Genomic DNA, 25,304 nt, shown 5'->3' with positions numbered 1-25,304 from the left:
TGGGGAGGCTGTGTGGGGCTCATGCAGTATATGGGGAGGCTGTGTGGGGCTCATGCTGTATATGGGGAGGCTGTGGGGCTCATGCTGTATATGGGGAGGCTGTGTGGGACACATGCAGTATACTGTATGGGGAGGCTGTGGGGATCGTGCTGTATACTGTATGGGGAGGCTGTGTGTGGCTCATGCAGTATATGGGGAGGCTGTGTGGGGCTCATGCAGTATATGGGAAGGCTGTGTGGGGCTCATGCAGTATATTGTATGGGGAGGCTGTGGAGCTCATGCTGTATATGGGGAGGCTGTGTGGGGCTCATGTAGTATACTGTATGGGGAGGCTGTGTGGAGCTCATGCTGTATATGGGGAGGCTGTGTGGGGCTCATGTATACTGTATGGGGAGGCTGTGTGGGGCTCATGCTGTATATGGGGAGGCTGTGTGGGACACATGCAGTATACTGTATGGGGAGGCTGTGTGGGGATCGTGCTGTATACTGTATGGGGAGGCTGTGTGTGGCTCATGCAGTATATTGTATGGGGAGGCTGTGTGGAGCTCATGCTGTATATGGGGAGGCTGTGTGGGACTCGTAGTATACTGTATGGGGAGGCTGTGTAGGACTCACGCAGTATACTGTATGGGGAGGCTGCGTGGGGATCGTGCTGTATATAAGGGACTGTGGGGGTTCATGCAGTATACAGAAGAGGCTATACTTGGGTTCTATATATAGGGGGATGTCAGCATACTTAATTCTGCTCAATATTAAGTGATACAATTATTAATATTGAGTAGAATTAATTTCAGCCTATTGGTTCGGCCTCCACAACAGTCATGGCCTCTCAAGTGGCCCCCCGGGAAAATTAATTGCCCGCCCCTGCCCTAGATGGTTTTTCAGGTGTGTTTTTTAATGCAAATTTTCAGCTGCGTTTTACAGCATCAGCAAAGCCTATGAGATTTCAGAAATCTCATGCGCATATTGTTTTGATTTTTTTGTCCTCGGTATTTTGTGCTTTCCATGGTTTCTTGCACAATTGAGCATGTCGCTGCTTTCAGCGTTTTTTTACCCATTGATGTAAATGGGTGGTGAAAAAACACTGAAAATCTGCAGCAAAAATGGAGGTATCAGGTTGTTATGCCTTTTTTTGTGCCAAAACCAGTTTCTGTAGAACAGGACTTAAGAAAGTTACTAGTGATCAGTATTGTCTACATATCACAGGCAAGTAAAGGGACAAGTGGAGACCCTCAGTCTACAGCATCAGGCCACCATGAATCAACTGATCGTCGGGTATGTGCCTATGACGGCTTAATTCCGATGGTGGAGCTGTTTAAGGAATACACCCACTGGCGTTTCTTACGGCGTCTTTTCTTTCTATACTTTTTATTATAAAGAATGGACGACTTCTAAAAAGAGCTGCAATTAAGAATGAATATATTATTACTTTTTACAGCTTATCTGTTTCCAAGCGGGTAACAGAAGTGGCATAAGGCGGCATATGTGCACAGCAGTGACTGTTTTACATTGATGTGCATTATGTTCATGTTTTGTTGCGGCTTTTCGGGTGGGTTCCATGCAGAATCGGCCTGAAAAAACCTTGTGTGCACATATCTTAGCCTAACATACCTTCAGCCATAAAAGGGGTTCACGTGGGGAAGGATACGGGTATGCGCACAGCACGTTTACCACTTGCGTTCAGTCGCTCCGTATGGACTTGCATCCAAACCCCCAGTAAAAGGGATTCGGGCGTATGCGCAACTGTGCCATTGCCTATAATGAAGCAGACGGAGTCACCGGACGCTCTGTTGTGTGCATCATTATTGACTGTATCCGCTTACTGGGAGAAAGACGTGTATGGGAAAGCATGGGAGCACACTGTGACTCAGTCTGCATCATTATAGTCAATGGCCCCACTCACTGATTAAGTCCGAATCACATTTGAAGGGGGTCCAGACATAAGCCCCAACGGAGCCACTGTGTAGGGGTGGACATTATGTGAACCCAGCCTAACTGGATTAATTAACCCATAGCAGATGTAGAGTGAAGATCGGATTCAGGGTATGTTCACACGTAAGCCTGCAGGCCTGTTTGTTAGGCAATCATCGGACTGTGTTATGGCTGTCGAAAAGTTGCGAGACATGCAGGTGCGGGGAGTCAAACATATTTTTCCAGCACGTCGAAGATACTGTTAGCACACAAGAATGGTCCAAGTACGTTCGCTCATCACTAATAAGCAAGCATCAGGAGACGAACTTCTTCTTTTCTGACTTCTGAAGTGCTGCCTGTAGTTCTTTGCTTCTCTGTTTATCAATTATTTCCATCTCCCTCAATTTCTGCAATAAAATGAAAGACGAGGTAAAACCAAGACAGAATACGAAAAATAAAAGAAGCGACACTAAGAGCCATACACACACTGTCCAGGTTGGTTTCATGCTGTAAGCCGTGGGTTACCTGTGAGATCTCCATATTGATGATGTTGTAGTATTGCTTTCCTCGCCCCAGAACTTGCATCTCTTCTAGGAAATCCCACCTCTCTTGGATTTCTGCAACCACTGAGAAACAATCATTAGTTTATAACTGAAGGACTCAGACGTGGATTTGAGTCTATGATGGAATTATTACATTTTTACAGAATTTTTTAAGCCCTTTTTTTTATAAAAACCTCCAGGCGTCTTAATGTCGCTTCCGTAGCCTTCCCATTGATTTCTATGGTAAAGTGTTCAGCAGCTTTATAGCGGAAAATGCTTGGTGCACAAAAATAGAACTAAGCGTCGGATAGTTCCAGCAAAGTGGATGAGATTTATAGGAATCTCTGATGACTCGGCTCTTGCTCGGCTGCGAGTGTGCTCCGAGTGTCAGTGCTCTGATCCTCTTGCATCACAGAATCCCAGCACAGCTGCGGAGGAGACGGGGAAAGTAATTTCTCCACCATCTCTGCTGCCGGCGTCGGCAGGAATTGCACTGCACTCGGGTGATATCAGAGTGCAGCGCGGTGTCACTCGCATCCATAGACGTGCGTGCGATCCAATTCTCTGGTGCAATCGCAACATGCTGTAATTGTTTTTTCATGCCAAATCAGCATGAGAAAATAATCACAGAACTGAGCTGCTCCATAGTTTACCATTCCAAGTGCAATCTGATTTTTTTTTTTTTTTAAGCGGATTGAACGCGTCCCATTGCTGCAGGTACTCGAACATATTACTCGGGTAACAAGCGATCATGCTTGGATAACGCTATATCCAAGCACGCTCGCTCCTCACTAATCAAAAACCCAACAATCACTCTGTGCAGGGACTGAGAGGTCACATGATTGACGTGTTTGAGAACCTGAAGCAAAATTAAAGAATATATATGAACAGTAATGTTAGAAGATAGGAAGTCTCTTGTTTTTTCAGGTCTTTTCAAGTGGGACCACTAAAAAAAAGACTCTTAAAAAGCTCTATGTTCACATAGCCCAGCTTAGGGTTTGTGACCACATAAAATGGCCATAACAGAGTAAGGCGTGCTCTTGTATGCCAAACACTCCCCAGGTCAATACGATTAGTCCCCAATCCCCACAAGTTTAAGCGTGCCATGAAAACGCATTTATTCAGACTGGCCTACCGCCTCAACACATTAACCTAACTATTCCTGTGTGGCACAGCCAAATGTTTTACCATAACCAGGTTCCCCGCATCATGTTCCCACATGCTTTATGCATCCATCAGCCCTCTGTGTCTGTACTGTTACACATTTAACATTATGGCTGGTCCATACAATCAGGGCAACTGTTACCACCCACCTTTCGTGTCTCCCTCTTTCCTCATAGATTGTAAGCTTGCGAGCAGGGCCCTCATTCCTCTTGGTATTTGTTATAATCTATGAGATTATTGTTATGCTGTAATGTCTATCGTCTGTACAAATCCCCTCTGAAATGTAAAGTGCTGCGGAATATGTCGGCGCTATAGAAATAAAATTATTATAATACTGGGGCAGAGTTATCAATGTACCTTCTGGTGTAGATACATTGAGAAATATAGTTACACTTGTGAAACCCTTCTGCCATTGTTCTGGCATGTGTAAATGTGTCAATAAAAACTGATCCATTTGCCTTTTTTTTTTTTTTGGGGTGAATTGTTTTGCAATTCATCTGATCGCTCTTCATCACAATTTAGAGTTAAAGCAAATTGCTGCTATAAAAACTGGAGCAGCAAACTTTGTGACAGTCTCAACGCTTGGCCATGACTGTATATCGACCCCTTTAACAATCTTTTGTGAAGAACTTACGTTCATCAAATCTGTCCCTCTCCTCCTTGTCCTCTTCGGTCTGCGGTGGTGGTACTTGAGGTATATCTGGCGACTCTTTCCCTGTAGCCATAAGGTTTTGAAGGTGACTTTTCTCTTTATCGAGGTCTCCTGAAGAGTTCAAAATAAAATTTAAGAAGTAACAACAATATTCTGAGTGACCGATCAAGTACTTAGAAATAAAGTTTTGGATTTTTTTTTTGGTTAGGTCACCTTGACATAATAAAAGTTGCATACATCAATCTTCAAAAGAAGAAAGTGATCAATGGTAACAGATGCTCATCTCCATGGTGTCAGCACTGACTATACTTGATGTGTATCACAAATGGCACAGATAAAGCTGTGGAGAAAATGTACCTGCCCACTGATCAGCCACTGTGGACATACTATGTCAGGCACCACTTACTAGTTGCTTGAGGTTGAAACTTTTCTCTTGTGTAAGCGTCCCCAGCTCGGCACCTCTCCGCCGGGCGTAAGCTTGGTCTTGTACTGGAGGCTTTTGCTGGCCGAGATATAGACACAAGAGGCCTAGTTTCGGTATTGCTGGTACTGGGGTGACATTGGATTGGGAGCGCACCACCACCTGTAAAAATAAAATATGTAGTTTGCACCAAACGTTCAGGTTGACATACAGAATTTAGAATTTACTAATACCGCATTTTTTGGACTGTAAGATGCACTTTTTTTCCCAAAAATTTTTTGGGGAAAATGGGGGTGCGTCTTAAAGTTGGAATATACTTACAAGTAGTGTGGCGGCAGCATGAGTCGGGCGATTCTGTGGCGTTCCCGGTCTGACGCTGCAGGGCGATGATCACACTCCCTTTCCAGGCTGTTTGGCAGGTTCGGTGGTGTGGGGGGCTCTGCCGGCATTTTGTGAAAGCCCAGAGGCCCCCCCGCACATCCATTGCTGCGATGCGGTGGCCTCCAGAAAAATCGTCGCTGGGTGTGGTGCATGCTCAGATTGAGATCTTGGCAACGAGATCTCGTCCTGAGATCTCAGGAGATGTGATTTCATTGCCGAGATCTCAATCTGAGCATGCGCTACTCCTGGCGGCCATTTTCCCGGAGGCCACCGCATGGCAGCAATGGATGTGCAGGGGGCCTCTGGGCTTTCACAAAATGCCGGCGGACCCCCGCACCACAGAGCACTGCTGAACAGCCTGGGATGGGATTTTCCAGAGGCCACCGCTTTATATTATTTATTTACACATTTTTGGGGAAATTCCAGCCCAGCAAATAACCATAATAATAATCTTTATTTTTATATAGCGCTAACATATTCCGCAGCGCTTTACAGTTTGCACACATTATCATCACTGTCCCTGATGGAGCTCACAATCTAAATTCCCTATCAGTATGAGTGGAAATTCAGTTCAGCCCCCAGCCGGGGCCGGCAGACCACACAAAAAACTGAATAGACCAACAAAATCAGGTGTGAACATTAGCAGAAAAACTTAGCTTTAGATGACTGGAATAGAGCTGAAAACCAAGAGCTGACAAGCCAGAAGGAATCACCAGCAACTGAATAGGGCGTTGGCTGTCTTAAATCCAATCTGAGAATCCTGAGACCCAATCGTCATCCTCATTCTCAGGTGGCAGATCTCCACCAATCAAACCAGCCGCACCACCTCCCGACACCACTAGAGGGAATCCAGAAGGGGAACCAGAGAATGAACTCACAACACCCACGCAAATATGGGGAGAACATACAAACTCCTTGCAGATGTTGTCCTTGGTGGAGATAATTACCTTGAAGGGGATCTGTCAGCACGTTTCTTTTAATCTGAGAGAAGCATAATATAGGGGAAGTGAGCCTGATTTCAAGGATGTGTCATTGGGCTGTGTTGTATTTTCAATACACTCAGTGTTTTATCAGGAGATCACTGCAAGACTAAGAGTCATGTGCAGGCCAGTCCAGCTAATCTGTGTAACCACACCCCCACCTCGACTGGCAGTTTACTGACCGTGTACACAGAAAGCTGTCAATCGGGTGTGAGCGGGGTTATACCCAGCTTAGCATTATGAACACTGCCCCATCTACAACAGATAAAACAGGGATGAGTGTTGAGGAAAGCCTCAAGTTCAAGTAATTTAACCTCAAGTGTATTATTATTTCACCTTACATGAGCTTTTTCAGATCAAAGTGTGACAGTAAAGATGGCTGCCATTTCCTGCTTGCCTCATACCATGTGCTCATGGAACTGGAATTTCCTGTTTAGCCAAACACCATGTGATCCATGGATCCACCCACGACAACGCCCACTGTGATGACCTCATGGACTAACCCAGCCTGATGACCTCATGGATCTGCCTGGACTAGCTCACTGCCCAACCCAGTAACCAATGGAATACATCTGAACACTCCCAATTTAGAGTTAACCGAGCCCCCTTACTAGAGACATATAAACCTATGTTTGAATCAATAAAGCTCTCTTTTTTTCTCTTGCTCTTGGAGCTATGGCATAGATTGATCAAAGAGAGATTACATCTGACTGTGTCTGGAGTGATTCTTTTAGTGCGCACTGATCAATACGCATTGGGCCAGGAGCAGGCAACTAGTGAACATTACTTATTGTTCAACCTAACACAAGCAGTTCAGTAAGTGAAACATCCCCGGAATCAGGCTTTCTTGCCCTATATTGTGCTGCTCTTCGATTACATTACAAAAGTCTGCTGACAGATTCCCTTTAATTTTTCATTATTAACAAATCTGCCTAAAGATCCCCATGTCCTAAATGTAGATTTAGGTGCAAGTTTGCAGCAGATTTCACTCTTTCCAAAGCTTGAAACCTTCAGCACTTGAACCGCAACTATGCATATGATCCCAGATATAAAATATATAAATTAGGCAGTGGAATTGTGCATGGCAGAAAAAAGGTTTATTGCTATCCTTGGGTGATCTCTTACATATCAGGGGCCTTGCTTCAAATTGCAACCCGCAAAATCAGACGTGTCATACACTCATGGTTTTGATGATGAAATCGCTGTTTGGTGCCATAATATGAATAGTTACAGAATATAGAACAATACCTGTATGACAATGTAACCGCCCACTGAGCGTTTGCGCCATAGGGCCAGTGCACTTCTTCATGTGCAGATTCACAACATACATAAATGACAAGTCATATGGAACGTATCCTATATAAAAACCATACGTTAGCCCCGATAACCTGTTTGCCTTAAATGAGTCAGATCCAAACAGACCTTAGCAATAAGCCCATGCTAGTAGTTGAGATACGCCGTATACAGGTCATATAGACTGCCTCCTCCTAGGTTCTAGACATGCACCGTGATCTCACTTTAGCCACTTCATCCTTTTGGGCTGTGCAAACATGACTTACCACCAGAGTTCTCATGAGCTAGTGTAACGAGGTGCGGGGCGGTAGCCGTGGGTAAGGGACTCTTCCTTTGCGCCCAGCACATTACATGAAGGTGGAGGTCCTAACTTGATGTGTGGACTTGTGCTGTAAGGGTGCTAAACCAGTGCAGGTCGCATGTAACCAACGACACTGGTTTACCAGTGTGGGGTTTGCAGGGACGCAGGATGCAGACAATCGCGAGACAATTTGGTGCTTTCTATAGTAACGTTTATAAGACTAGAGAACTTTCCTCAGACACGGCCTGATCAACGAAAGGGGTAACACGGATTGCCCTCGCAGGGGCTCTATACAAGCAAACACAAACGGGTAGAACACGACTACTTCCGGCTGTAGCCGGTCACTATAGGGCCGCGGTATGGCCGACTACGGGTCCTTAATTATATAGTCAACTTAGCCGTCCAGACGTCCCTCGCCGATCGGGATGGTGGTCTTTCGGCGTAGTAGTCGCTGGGCCCAGTTGCTGAGGCGTTGACGAGGCGCTGATGACACTGGAGCCCCACAGGCCCCGGCGGAGTCCTTGGACGGATGGGCCGAAGCCCCTGGACTGGGGCAAGCAGCGGCGATGCGGGGTGGCGGGTGATAGGCCACCTGTGCAACTAGCAGCTGCGACAGGGACTCTGCGGTGAGCAAAGGCCCGGCCCTTTCCGCGGATCGGTGCGGGACAGTGGTGGCCGCCGATGGCACTGGACTTGCCGCGGGTGGCGGGAGACAGGCCGCAGCCGCAAGCTGGGGCGAGGTGGCAGCGGCCGCGAGCGACCACGGGTAGGCCGCAGCCGCAGGCTGAGGTAAGGCGGCAGCGGGTCTCGGACGGTCGTCCCGGCGCCGTCCCTCTGATGTCCTCCGTGAGCGTCTCCCCTGGCACTGGTAAGTCGCTCTGGCTCTCAGTCGCTCCCACGGTCTCCTGCTGCTTCTGTCCCGGTCTGCTGACTCATCGTCCCGGGAATTCCCCGCCTCCTTTATACTGGTCCCTCCCCCAGCCCATCTGTCTGTCACAACGGTCCGTCCCTGAACTTTGTCCTCCGGGGACAGTTTCCCCTGGAAACTAGATGACGGCTCCCTTGGTTCCGGCCCGGACACTCGACGGGGGCCGTTCCTCCCACACTTCCCCGCCCTGTATGCTCGCCAGTCCTCGGGCGAGGGTTTTCGTAGACTTGGGGTAGTCTTTGGAGACGACAGTTCTTGTCGCCATACGAACTGGTCCTGTTCGTAGCGTTCATGGGGCTTACCAGCGGTTGACCGCTCGGAACGTCTAAGTTCGACTGTGGTGGGACGTTCTGGGGTGGTAGATGGGGGTAGGCCGGTCGACTCTGGCGGGCTAACTGGGTCTGCTGCAATGTCACTACTTGGAGGGCTCGCGGATGTGGCTGGGAAGTCCTCTTCGTCATCCAGGTCCCAGACTGGTGACGGGGGGGGGGGGGGGTCGGGGACCTGAGGGTATCGGCTCGGGTCGCATGTGATCAGTGGAGGCACAGGGGCGCAACATATTTCAGTGCACAGTACGAGTGAGAGGTGCGTAGTTTCCTTCGGATTGTATTTCATACACAGGCCCGTTGGGGCTTATCCGGCGCAACACTCGGTACGGGTTCTCCTCCCACCGTGGTTCCAATTTGTTCTGGGGGCGCTGATCTAGTACGAGTACCCGATCCCCAGTCTGGAAGTTAATTGGTGGGGGCAGCGCTCCCCCCGGGTGTTCTAGATCCTGGAGCTTTGTATGGACGATTCGGTGGAGGGTCTGCAGCCGATGCCGATGGTTTCGGACCCACGAGGATACTCCGGTCCAGGGTTGGGGTTCCTCCAGGTTTAACTCCACTTCCGTGATTCCTTTGCCCTCCCGTCCAAACAGCAATGAGTAGGGGGTGTAACCAGTCACCCGGTTATTATATACCCACACCAGCTCAGGGACATATTCAGGCCAGCGGGCCTTTCGGTCACTCTCTAGGGTACGCAGCATTTGGATTAGTGTCCGATTGAATCATTCGCAGGCTTCGTTCCCCTGCGGGTGGTATGGTGTAGTCCGAGACTTATCAATACCGTAGAGACGATGTAGTTCTTCCATGACTCTTCCTAGGAAGCACGTTCCTTGGTCCGAATGTATTCGTTGCGGGCAGCCGTACACTTGGATAAAGTTTTTACAAATCGCATAGGCAGCTGACTCCGCTGTTTGGTCTCGGGTGGGGGTGACCACGGCGAACTTGGTGAAATGATCCACCATAACGAGGCAATGTTCATACCCCTGGTAGGCAGGACCTATGGTCAGATAGTCCACCGTGAGGAGCTCAAGGGGAGCTGATGTTACAATTGTCTGCACCGGGGCTCGTTGCGCGGGAGGCTTAGCGAGCTCGCACGGGCGGCAGGTTCGACAAACTTCTTCCACAGCAGCGTGCAAGCGTGGATGGTACACTATCTGCTGCAACCATTGCAAAGTCTTTTGAGCACCAAAGTGAGTCCCCTTTTCGTGGGCTTCCCGAGCCAGTTGGCTGAGATGGGTTCCGGGCACGATCACCTGCCATACTGTCGCCAACGTCGTTCGTGACACGGCTCTCTGATATAAAAGTCCCTTTTTGATAACTAGCTTCTCCCACTGGAGCAACATCAGCAACATATCTTGGGTCAAAGTCTGTCTCTGTGAGCCAGTGGGCAATTTGCTGGTGGCCACCCATCGGCGCAGGAGTCCAATCTCTCCATCCTCTTGTTGCTGCTGAATCCACTTGTCGCGTGTCTGTTCTAATATTCCCCCTACGGGTCCCGGATGAGGCGCTTCTTGCGCGTAAGCAGTAAGCGCAGCGGTGGTGAGGGCGAACGGCATCTCTTCCCCATCTAATTTGTCGTCTCGATTCCTCCCTGGGGTGGTGTGTCAGATTCTGGAGGGTGTGTCAGCATGCACGTTTTCAGCTCCCCGTTTGTAGATGATCTTGTAGTTGAACTTGGCCATCCGAGCCACCCACCGCTGCTCTAGGGTTCCCAGTTTGGCATTCTCCAAATGGGCTAATGGGTTGTTATCAGTCCGCACCACCACCTGAGAGCCCGCCAGGTACTCTGTGAACCACTCCGTCATTGCCCACACTACCGCGAGGAGCTCGAGCTTAAAGGAGCTGTAATTGTCCGGGTTTCGTTCGGAGTCATGCAGCGACCAGCTACCATAGACGGTCACTTTCTCTCGGCCGTCCTGCACCTGTGACAACACAGCTCCTAGTCCCTGGAGGCTCCCGTCGGTATGCAGGATGAACGGTAGCGAGAAATCCGCATATGCCAATACCGTGACGTCCGAGAGTGCAGCTTTTAGATCTTGAAATGCATCCTCTTGCGGTTGTTGCCACTGGACTTTCCGTCCATTCGCCCCGGCTGGAGCCCCCTTCAGCAGGTCCTGCAGGGCTCGGGCTCGGCGTGCAAAATTCTTCACGAACCGACGGTAGTAGCTAGCCAACCCCAGGAAGGCCCGCACGTCTTTCACCGTTTCAGGGGTAGGCCACCCCTGGATGGCAGCAACCTTTTCCAGGGATGGTCTGACACCCTCCGCCAAGACGGTATGCAACAGATATTCGATCTGGGTGCGGAACAGGTGGCATTTCTGGGGCTTTACCTTCAACCCATACTTCTGCAGCCAGCCGAGCAGCTGCCCCAACCGCCGCAGGTGGTCCTCGAACGTGGCAGAATAGATAATGATATCATCCAGGTATATCAACGTGGCTTCAAAGTTGAGGTCTCCTAGACACTGCTCCATCAGCCACTGGAAGGTTCCTGGGGCATTGGCCAGCCCGAACGGCATCCGATTAAACTCGAACAGTCCCATGGGAAGGATAAATGCCCACTTGGCTCTGTCTTCCTCCGACATTGGCACCTGCCAGTACCCACTGGCCAGGTCTAGAGTCGAAAAGTATGTCGCGTTCCCCATGGTGGACAGAGACTCTTCTATGCGGGGCAGTGGATACGAATCCTTGATGGTGCAGGCGTTCAACTTTCGATAATCCACACAAAAACGCAGAGTGCCATCTTTTTTATGAACCAGAACAATGGGGGCTGCCCAGGGTCTCTGGTTTTCTCGTATGACCCCCTTCCGAAGCATTTGGGCTAATAGAGTTTTCACTTCCTGGTACAGCTGCGGTGGTATCTGCCGATATCGCTCCCGAATGGGGGCCGCCCCTGCCGTGGGGATCCCATGCGTGATGGCCGTGGTACATCCAAAGTCATCCTCATGACTGGCGAAGACACTGTAATATTGTCCAAGAAGTGTCTCTACCTGGAGAAATTGGGCTGGCGTTAGGCCGGAAAGTTCGGCCCGCATTCTCTCCAGGATGGCTCGACCTTTCTCCTGGGTTGAGGATACGGCAGTCTGTTGGGTTCGTACCGTTACTGCCCAAGGATCTTCGGGCTGCACCTTCAACTGGACCGCAGGGTCCGGCAGCATCTCCTCCAAAGGCCTCACTAGTTTGGCCATTTCGGGTTGACACAACGCACCAGGACGGTCCCCTCCCGCACCGTGGCCAGGGAGCGGGCTACCAGTATGCCAGGGTGCAGGCGCTCTGAGTAGCAGGGTTCCACCTGCACCTCCACGCCCTCCAGTGGCATCGAGGCGCGGATCAAGACCACTCCCCGGCGGCTGAGTGATTTGCTGCTTATCGAAATCTGCATCCAGGCTACTCCAACGACAGCCGCCAACCAGCTACCAATTCCTACCAACTTTATCAAGGTCCCCCACTGAGGTCTCACTGCCTCGGGAAAATGCTGCCAAAATTATGTCTCTGGCATGGTTGTTACTTGCGATCCCGTATCTACTAGGCATCGTACGGTACGGCCTTCGATCTCTGCCCATACCACTGGGCACTGCGCGGCCAGGTCTTCATGACTCCCTCCACCCCATGTGGTGGGCTCCGGGCGGCGCCTCCACGGCTCAGGGTTTTCTGCTCTTCTTGGCCAGCAGGGCAGGTTCCCCCTGAAACGCGGGCACTCTCGGGCGGAGAGCCCCAATTCTCCAATCGTAACAGGTGAATGGTCGCGGGGACCGACTTGGGTGAGGGCCGCGATGGTTCATGCCTCCCTCACCCGGCCCTGGCCGACTCCTTGTGACCACTTTCTTGGCCTCGGCCAGTTCACCTTTAATACTCTGTATCTCTTGCTTCACCTCTTCTACCCAGTGGGGTTCGCTGAGGGTGCTTACGGATGCTTCGATACTCCTAGCCATCCCCACGGGGACCGACACCTCTTGCTCCTGTTCCCAAACCCGTGCCTTCTTCCCTATTTCGGAAAAGGTCAGATGTGGGTCCACTCGCACCCGCTCTCGCAAAGCCTGTCTTGTCAAAGTGTCTCGTAACCCGGTCACTAACAGGTCACGTAATGTTACATCCACGGTCCCCACACCGACTCCACCCTTCCTTTCAATGGCTAAAAACAGTTCCTGCAAAACATTCATATACTGGGTCACTGTTTCCCCCTCTTTCTGCATGCGTCTAAACATCTGGGTTCTCAGTTCCCCCACATCGGTCGGGTCCCCATAGGCCTCTTCTAAGATTTGTAGCACCCTGACGAAGGTGTTTCGCTGCCCCCGGGGCCTCAACATTACGGTATCCCGGGCTTCCCCGTCCAACGCCATCAGGGCCACCTCTGCCTCTAGGTCAGGGGCAAGCGGATGCATCCTAAATAAACCACGCATACGCTCCGTCCAATTCCACAGCATAGTATTGCTGCCGGAGAACCTGGGTAGATTGCTTAGCATAGCCCCCAAAGAAATAATGGGCCGGGGGCCCTCGTTGTCCGCACTCGGAGACTACATCCTGCCGACTACGCCAAATGTGGGGTTTTCAGGGACGCAGGATGCAGTGACGAGTCGCGAGACAATTTGGTGCTTTCTATAGTAACATTTATAAGACTAGAGGGAACTTTCCTCAGTCACGGCCTGATCAAAAGGGGTAACACGGATTGCCCTCGCAGGGGCTCTATACAAGCAAACACAAACGGGTAGAACACGACTACTTCCGGCAGCAGCCGGTCACTATAGGGCAGCGGTATGGCCGACTACAGGTCCTTAATTATATAGTCAACTTAGCCGTACAGATGTCCCTCGCCATTTGGGATGGTGATCTTTCGGCGTAGTAGTCGCTGGGCCCAGTTGCTGAGGCGTTGACGAAGTCTTCGCGCGCTCCGGCGCACTGATGACACTGGAGCCCCACAGGCCCCGGCGGAGTCCTTGGACAGATGGGCTGCAGCCCCTGGACTGGGGCAAGCGGCGGCGATGCGGGGTGGCGGGTGATAGGCCACCTGTGCAACTAGCAGCTGCGACAGGGACTCCGCGGTGAGCAAAGGCCCGGCCCTTGCCGCGGACCGGAGCGGGACAGTGGTGGCCGCCGATGGCACTGGACTTGCCGCGGGTGGCGGGAGACAGGCCGCAGCCGCGAGCTGGGGCAAGGCGGCAGCGGCCGCGAGCGACCACGGGCAGGCCGCAGCCGCGGGCTGAGGTAAGGCGGCAGCAGGTCTCGGACGGTCGTCCCGGTGCCGTTCCTCTGTGAGCGTCTCATCTGGCACTGGTAAGTCGCTCTGGCTCTCAGTCGCTCCCACGGTCTCCTGCTGCTTCTGTCCCGGTCTGCTGACTCATTGTCCCGGTAATTCCCCGCCTCCTTTATATTGGTCCCTCCCCCAGCCCATCTGTCTGTCACAACGGTCCGTCCCCGAACTCTGTCCTCCAGGGACAGTTTCCCCTGGAAACTAGATGCAGGCTCCCTTGGTTCCGGCCCGGACACTCGACGGGGGCCGTTCCTCCCACACCAGGACCACATGTTAACCAAGTCATGAAAGGAGATCACTAGTTTTTAACAAACGATGCTTTACTAAGCAGCCTTTGCGTGGCAACTAAGTACACAGGATAGCGGGTACACAACTCGCATATTTCTTCATTGATACAGAGCATCTCAATAGAAAGTCTCGTTACTTCCTTGGCCTCTCACCTTCCTGCCTTCACTGGTCTCATCTCCTTCACCACCACAGTACAGTCCGTGACAACCATTTCTTCTTCCCACAGTTCTGCGTCTGATTCTCCTAGTAGAGGAGAGGGTTTGCCAATATGGCCAGAGTCACCTTCAAGCCCGGGGCACTCAATCTGTCTCACGTTCTATTCCTTCCTGGCCCGTTACCTTTAATGGGGTCGAGCTGCTAGGCGTACCTTCTCCGGACCCTTCTCACTTGGTCACTCTGCTCTACAGTCATCCCTATGAGCTGGCACTGTCCTTTTCTCTGCATCTCTCTGTCTATTCCTCAGGATCACGCTATCTCCGTCCCGATCTCCTAGCTCTCTTTCCACAGAACACCCACTGCATGCAGCCCTGCTGAGCACTCAGACCAAATGTCTGCTCTAGCTGCAATCGAAGCCTAGTCTGAATCACCACCACATAGTCCTCTCTGATCCTGCTACATAGTCCCTATTTCTCAGGGCTAGACCCAACATTTAACTCTGTCTTACCCTACTCTCTGTCTGTTGCTGGGCAGAACTCAGCTTCCCCGCTACAGTGCAAATTGCAAAACATAACAATACACCACAACACAATTCACATTACACATCACAATAACGCATTACATTACACTTTACATTATACACAGCACTGAGGTCTTAAAGGGGGAACAGGGCAATAAGTCCATCTTATACCAGTATACAGAGCAGATACTGTATGATACCGTACATTTCCTTTTGGATAAATATTTAGGCTTAATGTGCGCTGCTGAGACTAGGATAAAGTCACCACATGAGAATCTTTTTAACTCTTTATTCCCAACGCGTTTCAAAGTGAAAAGCCACTTCTTCTTCAGGGGATGACAGATATGTCATCCCCTGAAGAAGAAGTGGCTTTTCACTTTGAAACGCGTTGGGAATAAAGAGTTAAAAAGATTCTCATGTGGTGACTTTATCCTAGTCTCAGCAGCGCACATTAAGCCTAAATATTTATCCAAAAGGAACTATACTGGCGGTCACGGTTGTGAACCTCGGGCGTGCAGCAGGCTGACAGTGATTTACATGCTTTTATTCGTTCTGGGAAAGGTGAGTAGATTCCATTTGAATTTGTTCTATCTTCCACCCAGATAAGACCCTATTGCGCTCTTTCCTTTTTAGTTTTATCATGATACCGTACATAACATACTTTGCATTTGTTCTCTGATCTGACGCTGCTGGAAGCTTGTCAGCTTGGATTCTTGCATCATCACTGGGGAAAAGAAAGACATTGGTTTTTATTATATCAACTGATATAAATCCCAGAAGCCTTTAAAGCTACAGTCCTGAACAGTAGAGTTGGTGTGAATCGATTCGTAGGACCCAGTCCACCGGCCATGTCAGTAATCTATATAGCCGCTGGATGGGAGCCCTGAGAACCGTCTCCAACCTCCTGGGATCCGCGTCTGCTCTTACTGTGGTTAGCCGGCCTCGTGTGTGTTAAGTGACTAAGCCAAATGTATTACTGTTTTACGCTAATTTTTAGAACCTGTGCTAAAACCTGTGTGAAATGTTTGCATTTCTACAAAATAGTCGTTAAAAAGTCCCATATCCTAGACAGGTCAGAGTTTTGTTAAAAAAACGCCTGGAACAAGTACATTTATGTCTCAACTATTTTTTACATTCAAAACAACAGCAATTTGCGCAAAATCCGACTTCACTGTGCCACATTTGACACAGTCTAGCAAAATTTTACATCATAGCTACGGTAGTCCATCTATTGGTGGTAGATACAAAGCAGGGCTACAAAAAGCCTTGACCAGGAATATTATCCAGAACAAAAACTTTAGGGTACTCAGTCCTATTGAGTATAGTGGAGGGTTTTGTCGTCTTGTAGGGTCACTAACTCCAGCAGGTAGCACTAGAAAAATATCATATAAAACTAATTCTCCTTAATGATAGCCTGTAACCCCCCCCCCAAGAAAAAAAGCTGTGCTAAGAGCAAAATTCTTTTTTTGTACTGATGAAGGGCAAGTACCCTTGAACAGATTCCTCTTGTTGAAGTCTTGCTTTGTAGCTATGGTAGCACTAGTGAGATATGTTTCTTTTGCTCTGGGTAAGAGTGAGTTTGCATACCTTTTTACCCAGGAATTAATGCCTTTAATACCCCATACAAAACTAGCCTCCTTATTGAAAACTTGTTCCCGCATTCCCACTCCATCAGCCAGTCAAACCCTGTCCTGTCCTGATGAGGGGCAAGTACCCTGGAACAGGCAGACAAGGTGCCTGACCTGGCTTATATGGCTCACCAGAATGCAAACTTTATGAAAGTGTTGGCCACTGACTTGTAGGGAAGCTACTTCCAATAAGTGACGCCGGCAAGACAAGTTATCTTCTCTCTGGGTGAGACCTACCGGAATTTGCATATCTACAAGATCCAAGATAACCACCAGAAATGATGTGTCCGTAGCTGTTTAGATTTCTTGCGCCGAATATGGTAGCATGTTAGTCAATAATTAATGGAAATGTGATGGAAGAGGGCTATCTTGAGCCCTTGCATCCATCTTCGCTTGATGTTTGTTCTCGGCAAACATTAGGCTCCTTCTGCTTACTGAGAACTTATTAAAATGCAAAATGAAAATCGCTACTTGTCATGTGTATCCCTTTATGGCCCTGGGCTACTCTTCTTTATCCAGCTGCCTTCAGCTCGAAATCATGCACGTCAAAAAGTAAATGTCATTAGTGGTTGTAAGAACACAAAAACTAATGCGGTATTCCCTAAGGGTACATCTGTGCGATCTTTACTTTTAGACCCCGAAAAATTGCCTAAAAAACGCTCAGAAAACGATCTAAAGAATGTTCTTAATCATTTCTTTAAAAACAAAAATCTTGCTGTTTATATGTTATGACTTTTGAGCATCTTTTCCAAAAATTCAAAGCAGTTAAAGGAATTGAGCAGGAGATTCCTCAGGTGTTTCCCTCTACAAGCCGCTTCATACTTTACAATAAAAGTCAACAGGAAGGCAGAAAAAAATAAATAAAAAATTCCTGGGCATATTTTTGAGCGTTTTGTGAGCGTTTACGCCTACAAAAAGTTTATGCCTTACTCATTGCTCAATGGATTTAACAAAATGTCCACAAATTGCCCCAAAAAAACTTTCTAAGAAGGATTTACCTTATTGACATGGACAACTTATCTCGATTCATCACAGGGTCATGGGTTTGGGATGCCCCATGAATGACGCACGGTTTTTGACCAATGAGTTCTCTATTGTTTCAGCCCTTCTATATTTAGATTGAAGTAAATCTGAGCTTACATTTTGGGACTTGCTGGTTGACCCCTGATGAACCGTCAGGATTTGCATAGGGGATAGTAACTGTAGGCTGCCTTGGGGCGATCACTTCTGCACTGACTGATGATTGATATTTTGTGTGCTAAAAGTCTATTTTGTAGCTGCTGTATACTATTGCTTTCTGAGTATACACCATACGTCCTCTCCCATGGTTGGAATTGCCCTGTCCTGATAATAGGGCACCTCTACGTCATTACCATACAACTGAGAGGGTTAGGCACATTTTACCATATACCGACATCTTCAGAATTACATGTGAATAGACGTTGTGAGTATACCTAGGTTTAAGGAGAATCTGCCACCTAGTCTGAGAGCAGCAAAATGTAGAGACAGAGACCCTGATTGAAGTGATGTGTCACTTACTGGGCTGCTTGCTGTGATTTTGATATAGTCACAGTTTTATCAGCAGGAGATTATAACTAGAGAACTAGTAAACCTTCTGTCATGTAGTCCTCCATATTATGAGCTATGTATAACCCAGCCATCACCAGTTTTCTACCTATGCACAGTGTACACAGAAAGCTGCCAATCAGTGCTGTGGGCGGGGTTATACAGAGCTCAGCATTCAGAGAACTGCTAGATCTTCAGCAGAGGAAACTGTGATTTTATCAAAACTGCAGCAAGAATCCCAGTAAGTGACACATCACTAAAAACAGGGTTTATGCACCTACATCATGCTGCTCTCAGATGGTGCAGCAAAAATCTGGTGACAGATTCCCTTTAACCCCTTAACGACCACTGACGGACATAGTCCGTCATTGGACGTCTCCTCTGCTTTGAAGAGGGATACGGCGGGGAGCCGGCATCAAAGCCGGGACATGTCAGCTGTTTTGAACAGCTGGCATGTGCCTGCAATAGGCGCAGGTGGAATCGCGATCCACCTGCGCCTATTAACTAGTTAAACGCTGCTGTCAAACGCTGACAGCGGCAGTTAACCAGCGCTTCCGGCCACGCGGCCAGAAATGCGCGCATCGCTGACCCTTGTCACGTGATCGGGGGTAAGCGATGCGTTGGCATAACAACCTGGGGTCTCCTGGAGACATCTATGGTTGTTGATGACGGATTGCTATGGGCGCCACCCAGTGGCTGGCACTCATAGCAATGCAGTAATTCTGCTACATAGAGGCGATCTGCTCATCGCCTATATGTAAAACCAACAGAACCACCGAGAAAATGTCCAAAATTACTTTATTAATAATAAGCATATATATAAAAATAAATCACATATGTATAAAAAGGGGGGTCAATGCCATGGATAAGGCACTACCGGGGACCAAAATATATGATAACATACAAATATATATATACACACAGATAATAATAAATAATAATATAATTATAAATATATAAAGTGACCGTGCTATAATATAAAACAAAATTTATATTAATAAAGTGCAAAATATAGTGCAGCAAAACGGCTGTGCAGCAATATGTATATAAAATAATAAATAGTGCAACATAAAAAGCAATAAGTGGCTCAAGTGCATTAAATTGAAGTAAATCACTGTAAACAAGTTGCACAAAAACAAAAAGTGAAAGTAAATAATCAATGCTGCGTGTAATACCTATATGCTGCAGAGGTCCCCGGGATGTGCCAGCCCCGACGCGCGTTTCGGCGTACCTGACGAAGGTACGCCGAAACGCGAGTCGGGGCTGGCACATCCCGGGGACCTCTGCAGCATATAGGTATTACACGCAGCATTGATTTACTTTCACTTTTTGTTTTTGTGCAACTTGTTTACAGTGATTCACTTCAATTTAATGCACTTGAGCCACTTATTGCTTTTTATGTTGCACTATTATTTTATATACATATTGCTGCACAGCCGTTTTGCTGCACTATATTTTGCACTTTATTAATATAAATTTTGTTTTATATTATAGCACGGTCACTTTATATATTTATAATTATATTATTATTTATTATTATCTGTGTGTATATATATATATATTTGTATGTTATCATATATTTTGGTCCCCGGTAGTGCCTTATCCATGGCATTGACCCCCCTTTTTATACATATGTGATTTATTTTTATATATATGCTTATTATTAATAAAGTAATTTTGGACATTTTCTCGGTGGTTCTGTTGGTTTTATCTTATTGTACCGAGGGGTCTTGCTTATATTCCATGTGTGCTTATGCGTGTTGAATTGACATCATATTATTGCACTTTCTCCTGGAGTATATTTTAATTTTCATCGCCTATATGTAGCAGAACCGATCGTGCTATGGCAGCTTCTAGACTCCCATGGAGGCTATTGAGCATGCCAAAATTAAAAAAAAAAAAAAAGTGTTTTAAAAAAATATGAAAAAAAAATATATGAAAGTTTAAATCAACCCCCTTTCGCCCCATTCAAAATAAAACAATTAAAAAAAAATCACACATATTTGGTATCGCTGCGTTCAGTCGCCCGATCTATCAATAAAAAAAGGATTAATCTGATCGCTAAACGGCATAGCGAGAAAAAAAAATCAAAACTCCAGAATTACGTTTTTTTTGGTCGCTGTGATATTGCATTAAAATGCAATAACGGGCGATCAAAAGAACGTATCTGCACAAAAGTGGTATCATTAAAAACGTCAGCTCGGTGCCCAAAAAATAAGCCCACACCTAATCCAAGGTCACGAAAAATGGAGAAGCTACGGGTCTTGGAAGATGGCGCAATTCTTTTTTTTTTAACAAACTTTGGAATTTTTTTCACCACTTAGATAAAAAAGAACCTAGACATGTTTGGTGTCTATGAACTCGTAATGACCTGAAGAATCATAATGGCAGGTCACTTTTAGCATTTAGTTAACCTAGCAAAAAGCCAAGCAAAAAAACAAGTGTGGGATTGCACTTTTTTTTTGCAATTTCACCACACTTGGAATTTTTTTACCGTTTTGTAGTACACGACATGGTAAAACCAACGGTGTTATTCAAAAGTACAACTCGTCCCGCAAAAAATAAGCTCTCACATGGCCATATTGATGGAAAAATAAAAAAGTTATGGCTCTGGAAAGAAGGGGAGGGAAAAAATGAAAATGCAAAACCAAAAATACCCCTGGCCGTTAAGGGGTTAAATATCCTTCTTTTGTACTTTTTGAATACGATTTACATTGTAGATTTTGTATATGTTATATACTGTACTGAACCAGGTTACAATTTCTGTGATTTCTTTACAATTAGTCCATCTCTAATTGTTCACTAATTTTAACAAAAATGTTAACTACCGTAAATATTTAATATGACATTACCTTTTAGTAAATCTTGCGTCTCTTTACTGTACTGAGGTGGCTTAGTGGTGGTCCAAAAACCGGTGCCCATTGGCACCTGTACATTCCCATCCTTGTGAGACATACTGGAAATACTGAAACCCACAATGGTTAGTTAAAAAAAAGCATACATGAAAACTGAAATACATTTCAGGCAGGTTTTCTGTCTTTTACATGACAACAAATCTGATAACTGCAAATTAGGACAATGAGAGCCCTGATGCTGGGGAACAAGAATTTTGATTCTACATGTCAGATAACAGCAGCTTGTCAGAAGCTGAGAGGGAGAGAAGGGGTGTGAGCACATAACTGCTGTATAGAAATTAATTGGCTCAAGAGAGCTGACTAGTATGTTAGGAGTTAACTTCTCTCTTGGAATGTAACTACTGCACACACTGGGTAAGGCTCTGGTGGCCAAACTCAATGGAAACAAGCTGTACACTATGTAAGATAAAAGCTCTCACAGGAGGTAAATGACAGCAGATACATAAAGCAAGTAGATTACAAACTTCCTTATTTTCATGCTCTCTAAATATGTATTTTTAATTTATTAAGAGGCTTTAGTTAATGAATTTGGCACATCTTTCACTCTAGTGTAAGAAATGTACTCCAGTCACGTATGCACTCTTGTGCTGTACAATGTGCTGTCAGACGCTTTTTGCTAAACTGACCATTTCAAAAAATGAATGCAAGGCAATAAACCAGGTCACCCTCCACCAGCTGCAGCAGGTTCAGGAGTCTGATCAGCGCTGCTGCGAGCGCTCAGTTAGATGCAGAGAAAGAAAAACTTGATCTAGCTCCTGATAAATCCAAGATTTATTCTTATTCATTTAAAATGGAAATATCCAAAAAAAATTTGCCAAAGGATATTTAGAAAAAGGGGAGGAAACATGGGAGGAAAAAAAGGACATATATTCACCATACGCGTTTCGAACAGGACATGTTCTTAGACTTGGTGTGAATGAACACTAAACCATGGGAGGAACCTAATATATCCGCTCGTCTATGGCGTTTTTTGTCAGTTGTTTTTTAAAATAATAACCCTGGGATCTTTCAAAGTCTCGGTCACCATCTGAAAATTCATTAGAGATATCTGAAGAATCCATCTCATAGGAAGAAAAGGTGACTTGGTTACGATGGAAAATATCCTGTCTGACGCCTTTTTTTAGTTTTCAAGATGGATTTAAGTAGGGTGCGTTTTTAGTCCCAGCGACCCCATTCATAAACTTGTTGATTTTTTTATAATTTATAATATCACGATTAATTTTTTTCTTTTTCATTGAGATGATCGATTCCTCGAGGTCCTGATCCTTTTTTAATCATTCTTTTTTAAATAAATGAAAATCAATAGAAGTCATAGAAGTTTATAAAGTGTCCGCACGCTTTCTAATATCTTTCTGAATAGCTGTAAGTTCCTGATTTTCTGCATTAGTTGTGTTGAACAAGAGCATAATGGTGTTCCACTCTGTAACAAACTGTTCACAGTATACGGCAGTGGGGATTTTTTATACATAGACCCCTTGGAACCCGATTCCTCTCCACATAATTGCTTAGTGTGGTTTGCTCCCACCAGATCCGTGACGCTTTCAATGGAAGTTTCTCAATTTGCACAATGAGATCATAAATGTCATCAGCAACATTCGTTTCTCTGGTGGGATTTACAAACACGTCAGCAGCACGTTCCTTCGTGGGGTTTTCAAATGTTTGGTCCATATCGTCCAAACAACTCACCTATGTGCCCCTATATAATAACAGTGGTCATTTCTATGTGGAAAATACGGAAAGCCACAGAAGAAACGTAGGGGGAGAGCAAAGGTGGCAGCAAAAGTACATGAATGCCTCCAAGCATTCTGTGGATGTTCACTATAGGAAGAGAACCAGTTTTACAATTTATGCGATTGAACATATTTTTTAAAAAATGTGTCCCACTTGTTGATCCTTCACCAAAAATTTACATTTGGTATCTTTATGTTTGAATCATGATATGTGGGAAAAGGTTGAAAAGTTCCAGGGAGCCAAATACTTTCGCAAGGCACTGTATGAACACCGGAAAGAGGTAGATAAAACTTGGTGGGTGAGCTATGATGGGAAACCCCTTAGGGTATGTGCCCATGATCAGCAAATGCTGCGGGGTGGACGCAGCGTCCAGATATTACAGCATAGTGGATGGGATTTCTAGAAGTCTCATGTCCGCTATGTCACCCGCAGAGGCAGACATGCGGTGCGTCTCTCCAGACCGCAGTATGATTATTTATCCCTAGTCTCCACCACAGTAATGTCACCCGTACAATGTATTGGATGTGATGATTCCGCACGGTGCAGTGATCACATGCAGATTTATCTGCGTTCAATAGCCGGCAGCGCCTTGGACGTAGCGAACATGCCCTGCCTCTCAAGCGCTGCCACTTCCGGATTATGGGCACCCGGCCTCATATGTGATAAAATATCATCACAAGTAAAGTGTGGCGCCCCTGAGGGTTCAGTCGCCACAGAGGTACTGCACCTCCTCCTGAGGTGTGGTACCCCACCATCCAGGTAAGGTGGAGACACCTGACCACGCTCCAACACCTGCATCCCACACAACACAGTAGTGTAGCAAAGCACCCTTTAGTGGCTCCCTGCTTGGAACACGAAGCGTGCTGGGAGGCGGGTGGAGTTTAGTTAGCACCAAAAGAGCGGGAAGAGTTTAGGATTGAGTCAGTCTGACAGAGACAGAGGAAGAGAGCAGATCCCCTGAGTGGGATGGATGAAGGAAGTGCTGCAGCTGACCTCAGTGACCTGGGTCCGCTGGCACATAAAAGGGACATTGATGGAAAGCCTGACTCTCTCCATAAGAAAGAAGGATTAGTACGGAATGTAAGGAGAGGAGGACTAAGGATTTGGGTTAGAGCAGAACCATTCCCAAGTTCACAGCGCAAGGCCGGGGTCTGGTCCCCGAGGTTGTATGGATACTAATGGTCCTGCAGCAGACACCGGAGGAACAGAAGTTGTCACCACTTTATTCCCACACAAGGCTTGGGGGCACAACAGCAACGTGAGTGAGCCGGGACTAGGTAGGAGTCCCCGAAGCAGGCTACAGCTGTCTGCCGTACAAGTAGAGTTCATAGCAACATCTGACAGGAGGAACTCCAGTGTAACTCAGTACTGTGAGTACTTCACTATACGCGCAAGAAGGGAGACGTTCAGAAAAGGCACATGTTGGCGGAGTGTTGGAAAGGAGTACTTCATCTTGCCTGGAAGTTGGCTGAGCTCCTGACCCGGAGGACACGGCACTGAGGCGGGCACCTGTACGCACAACAGACTGTGAGTAAAGCTTTGGAACTACATGCCCTGGTGTCCTCTGCTTATTCCTGTGCCAACACACCCAGCTACATCTTTGTGCCTAACACTGCACCATCCACGTCTCCCCTCACCATCACTTCACCTACTCTGCCCTGGGACAACAGCCCTACCTGTGGAGGGCTACACTATCATTGCTGCACCACACCATCTGTCCCAGAGGATCTGTCTGCAGCGTCGGCTTAGCATCTCCCTTGCCGAACACCACAGGTGGCGTCACGACTCATTTATTCACAAACTTTAATCATCATCTACAAGCCCGACAATCCCCTTTTACAATGGACGCCCAGGGCCACGGACCGGGTCACTGCCACTGTGACAACTCCCACTGAACCCAACGGGCCCGGCTCCGAGTACCCCACCAGCCCTGGGAGGGCGATCCGTAAAGCACATCATAAATACACTACAGACCTGTAATTGTACAATATGGACGGTTTACACCAATAAAGGCAAGGGCCTGCCCAGCACATGTGTGCTGGAGAACTCTACTGCCGGGGAAATAAGATATCACACTGTGGGATAATAGAGTGTACAAAGCCTAGGCAATGTCAGACATCAGCACCGAGGAAGGGGACAGGCTGCCCCGGAGCAGGACGCCGCTCACTGACCGCACACAGCTACTACATGGACAGTTCTCACCTCAATGCGCTCGGGAGGTTTACTGTTGCCATAGAAACATGACTCTATACCTAGAACAAGGCGTGGCTATGTCACCTGGCACAAGCCTGGTCCCTAGATTATCGCGTCACCGCCCGTCCCCGAGTTAATACGTCACCCACTCATTTCCGACATA

The 25,304-nt window shown here is 47.3% G+C and overlaps 1 protein-coding gene across 1 annotated transcript; it reads right to left on the bottom strand.

Moving 5' to 3' along the window:
- Positions 1 to 1,402: 1,402 nt before the first annotated feature.
- Positions 1,403 to 25,257, bottom strand: CUNH22orf23 (chromosome unknown C22orf23 homolog). Its single transcript, XM_073549540.1, has 7 exons — positions 25,151 to 25,257; positions 21,155 to 21,267; positions 15,770 to 15,832; positions 4,676 to 4,852; positions 4,252 to 4,380; positions 2,437 to 2,537; positions 1,403 to 2,318 (listed from the first exon to the last, which is right to left on the bottom strand). The coding sequence occupies exons 1-7, from the start codon at positions 25,180 to 25,182 to the stop codon at positions 2,226 to 2,228; spliced, it is 708 nt and encodes a 235-aa protein (XP_073405641.1). The 5' UTR covers positions 25,183 to 25,257; the 3' UTR covers positions 1,403 to 2,225.
- Positions 25,258 to 25,304: the final 47 nt, after the last annotated feature.

Source organism: Dendrobates tinctorius, unplaced genomic scaffold (assembly GCF_039654945.1).
Source record: "Dendrobates tinctorius isolate UK_male_01 unplaced genomic scaffold, ASM3965494v1 ptg000159l, whole genome shotgun sequence".
Taxonomy (NCBI): domain Eukaryota; kingdom Metazoa; phylum Chordata; class Amphibia; order Anura; family Dendrobatidae; genus Dendrobates; species Dendrobates tinctorius.
This window is presented reverse-complemented; position numbering and strand designations above follow the sequence as displayed.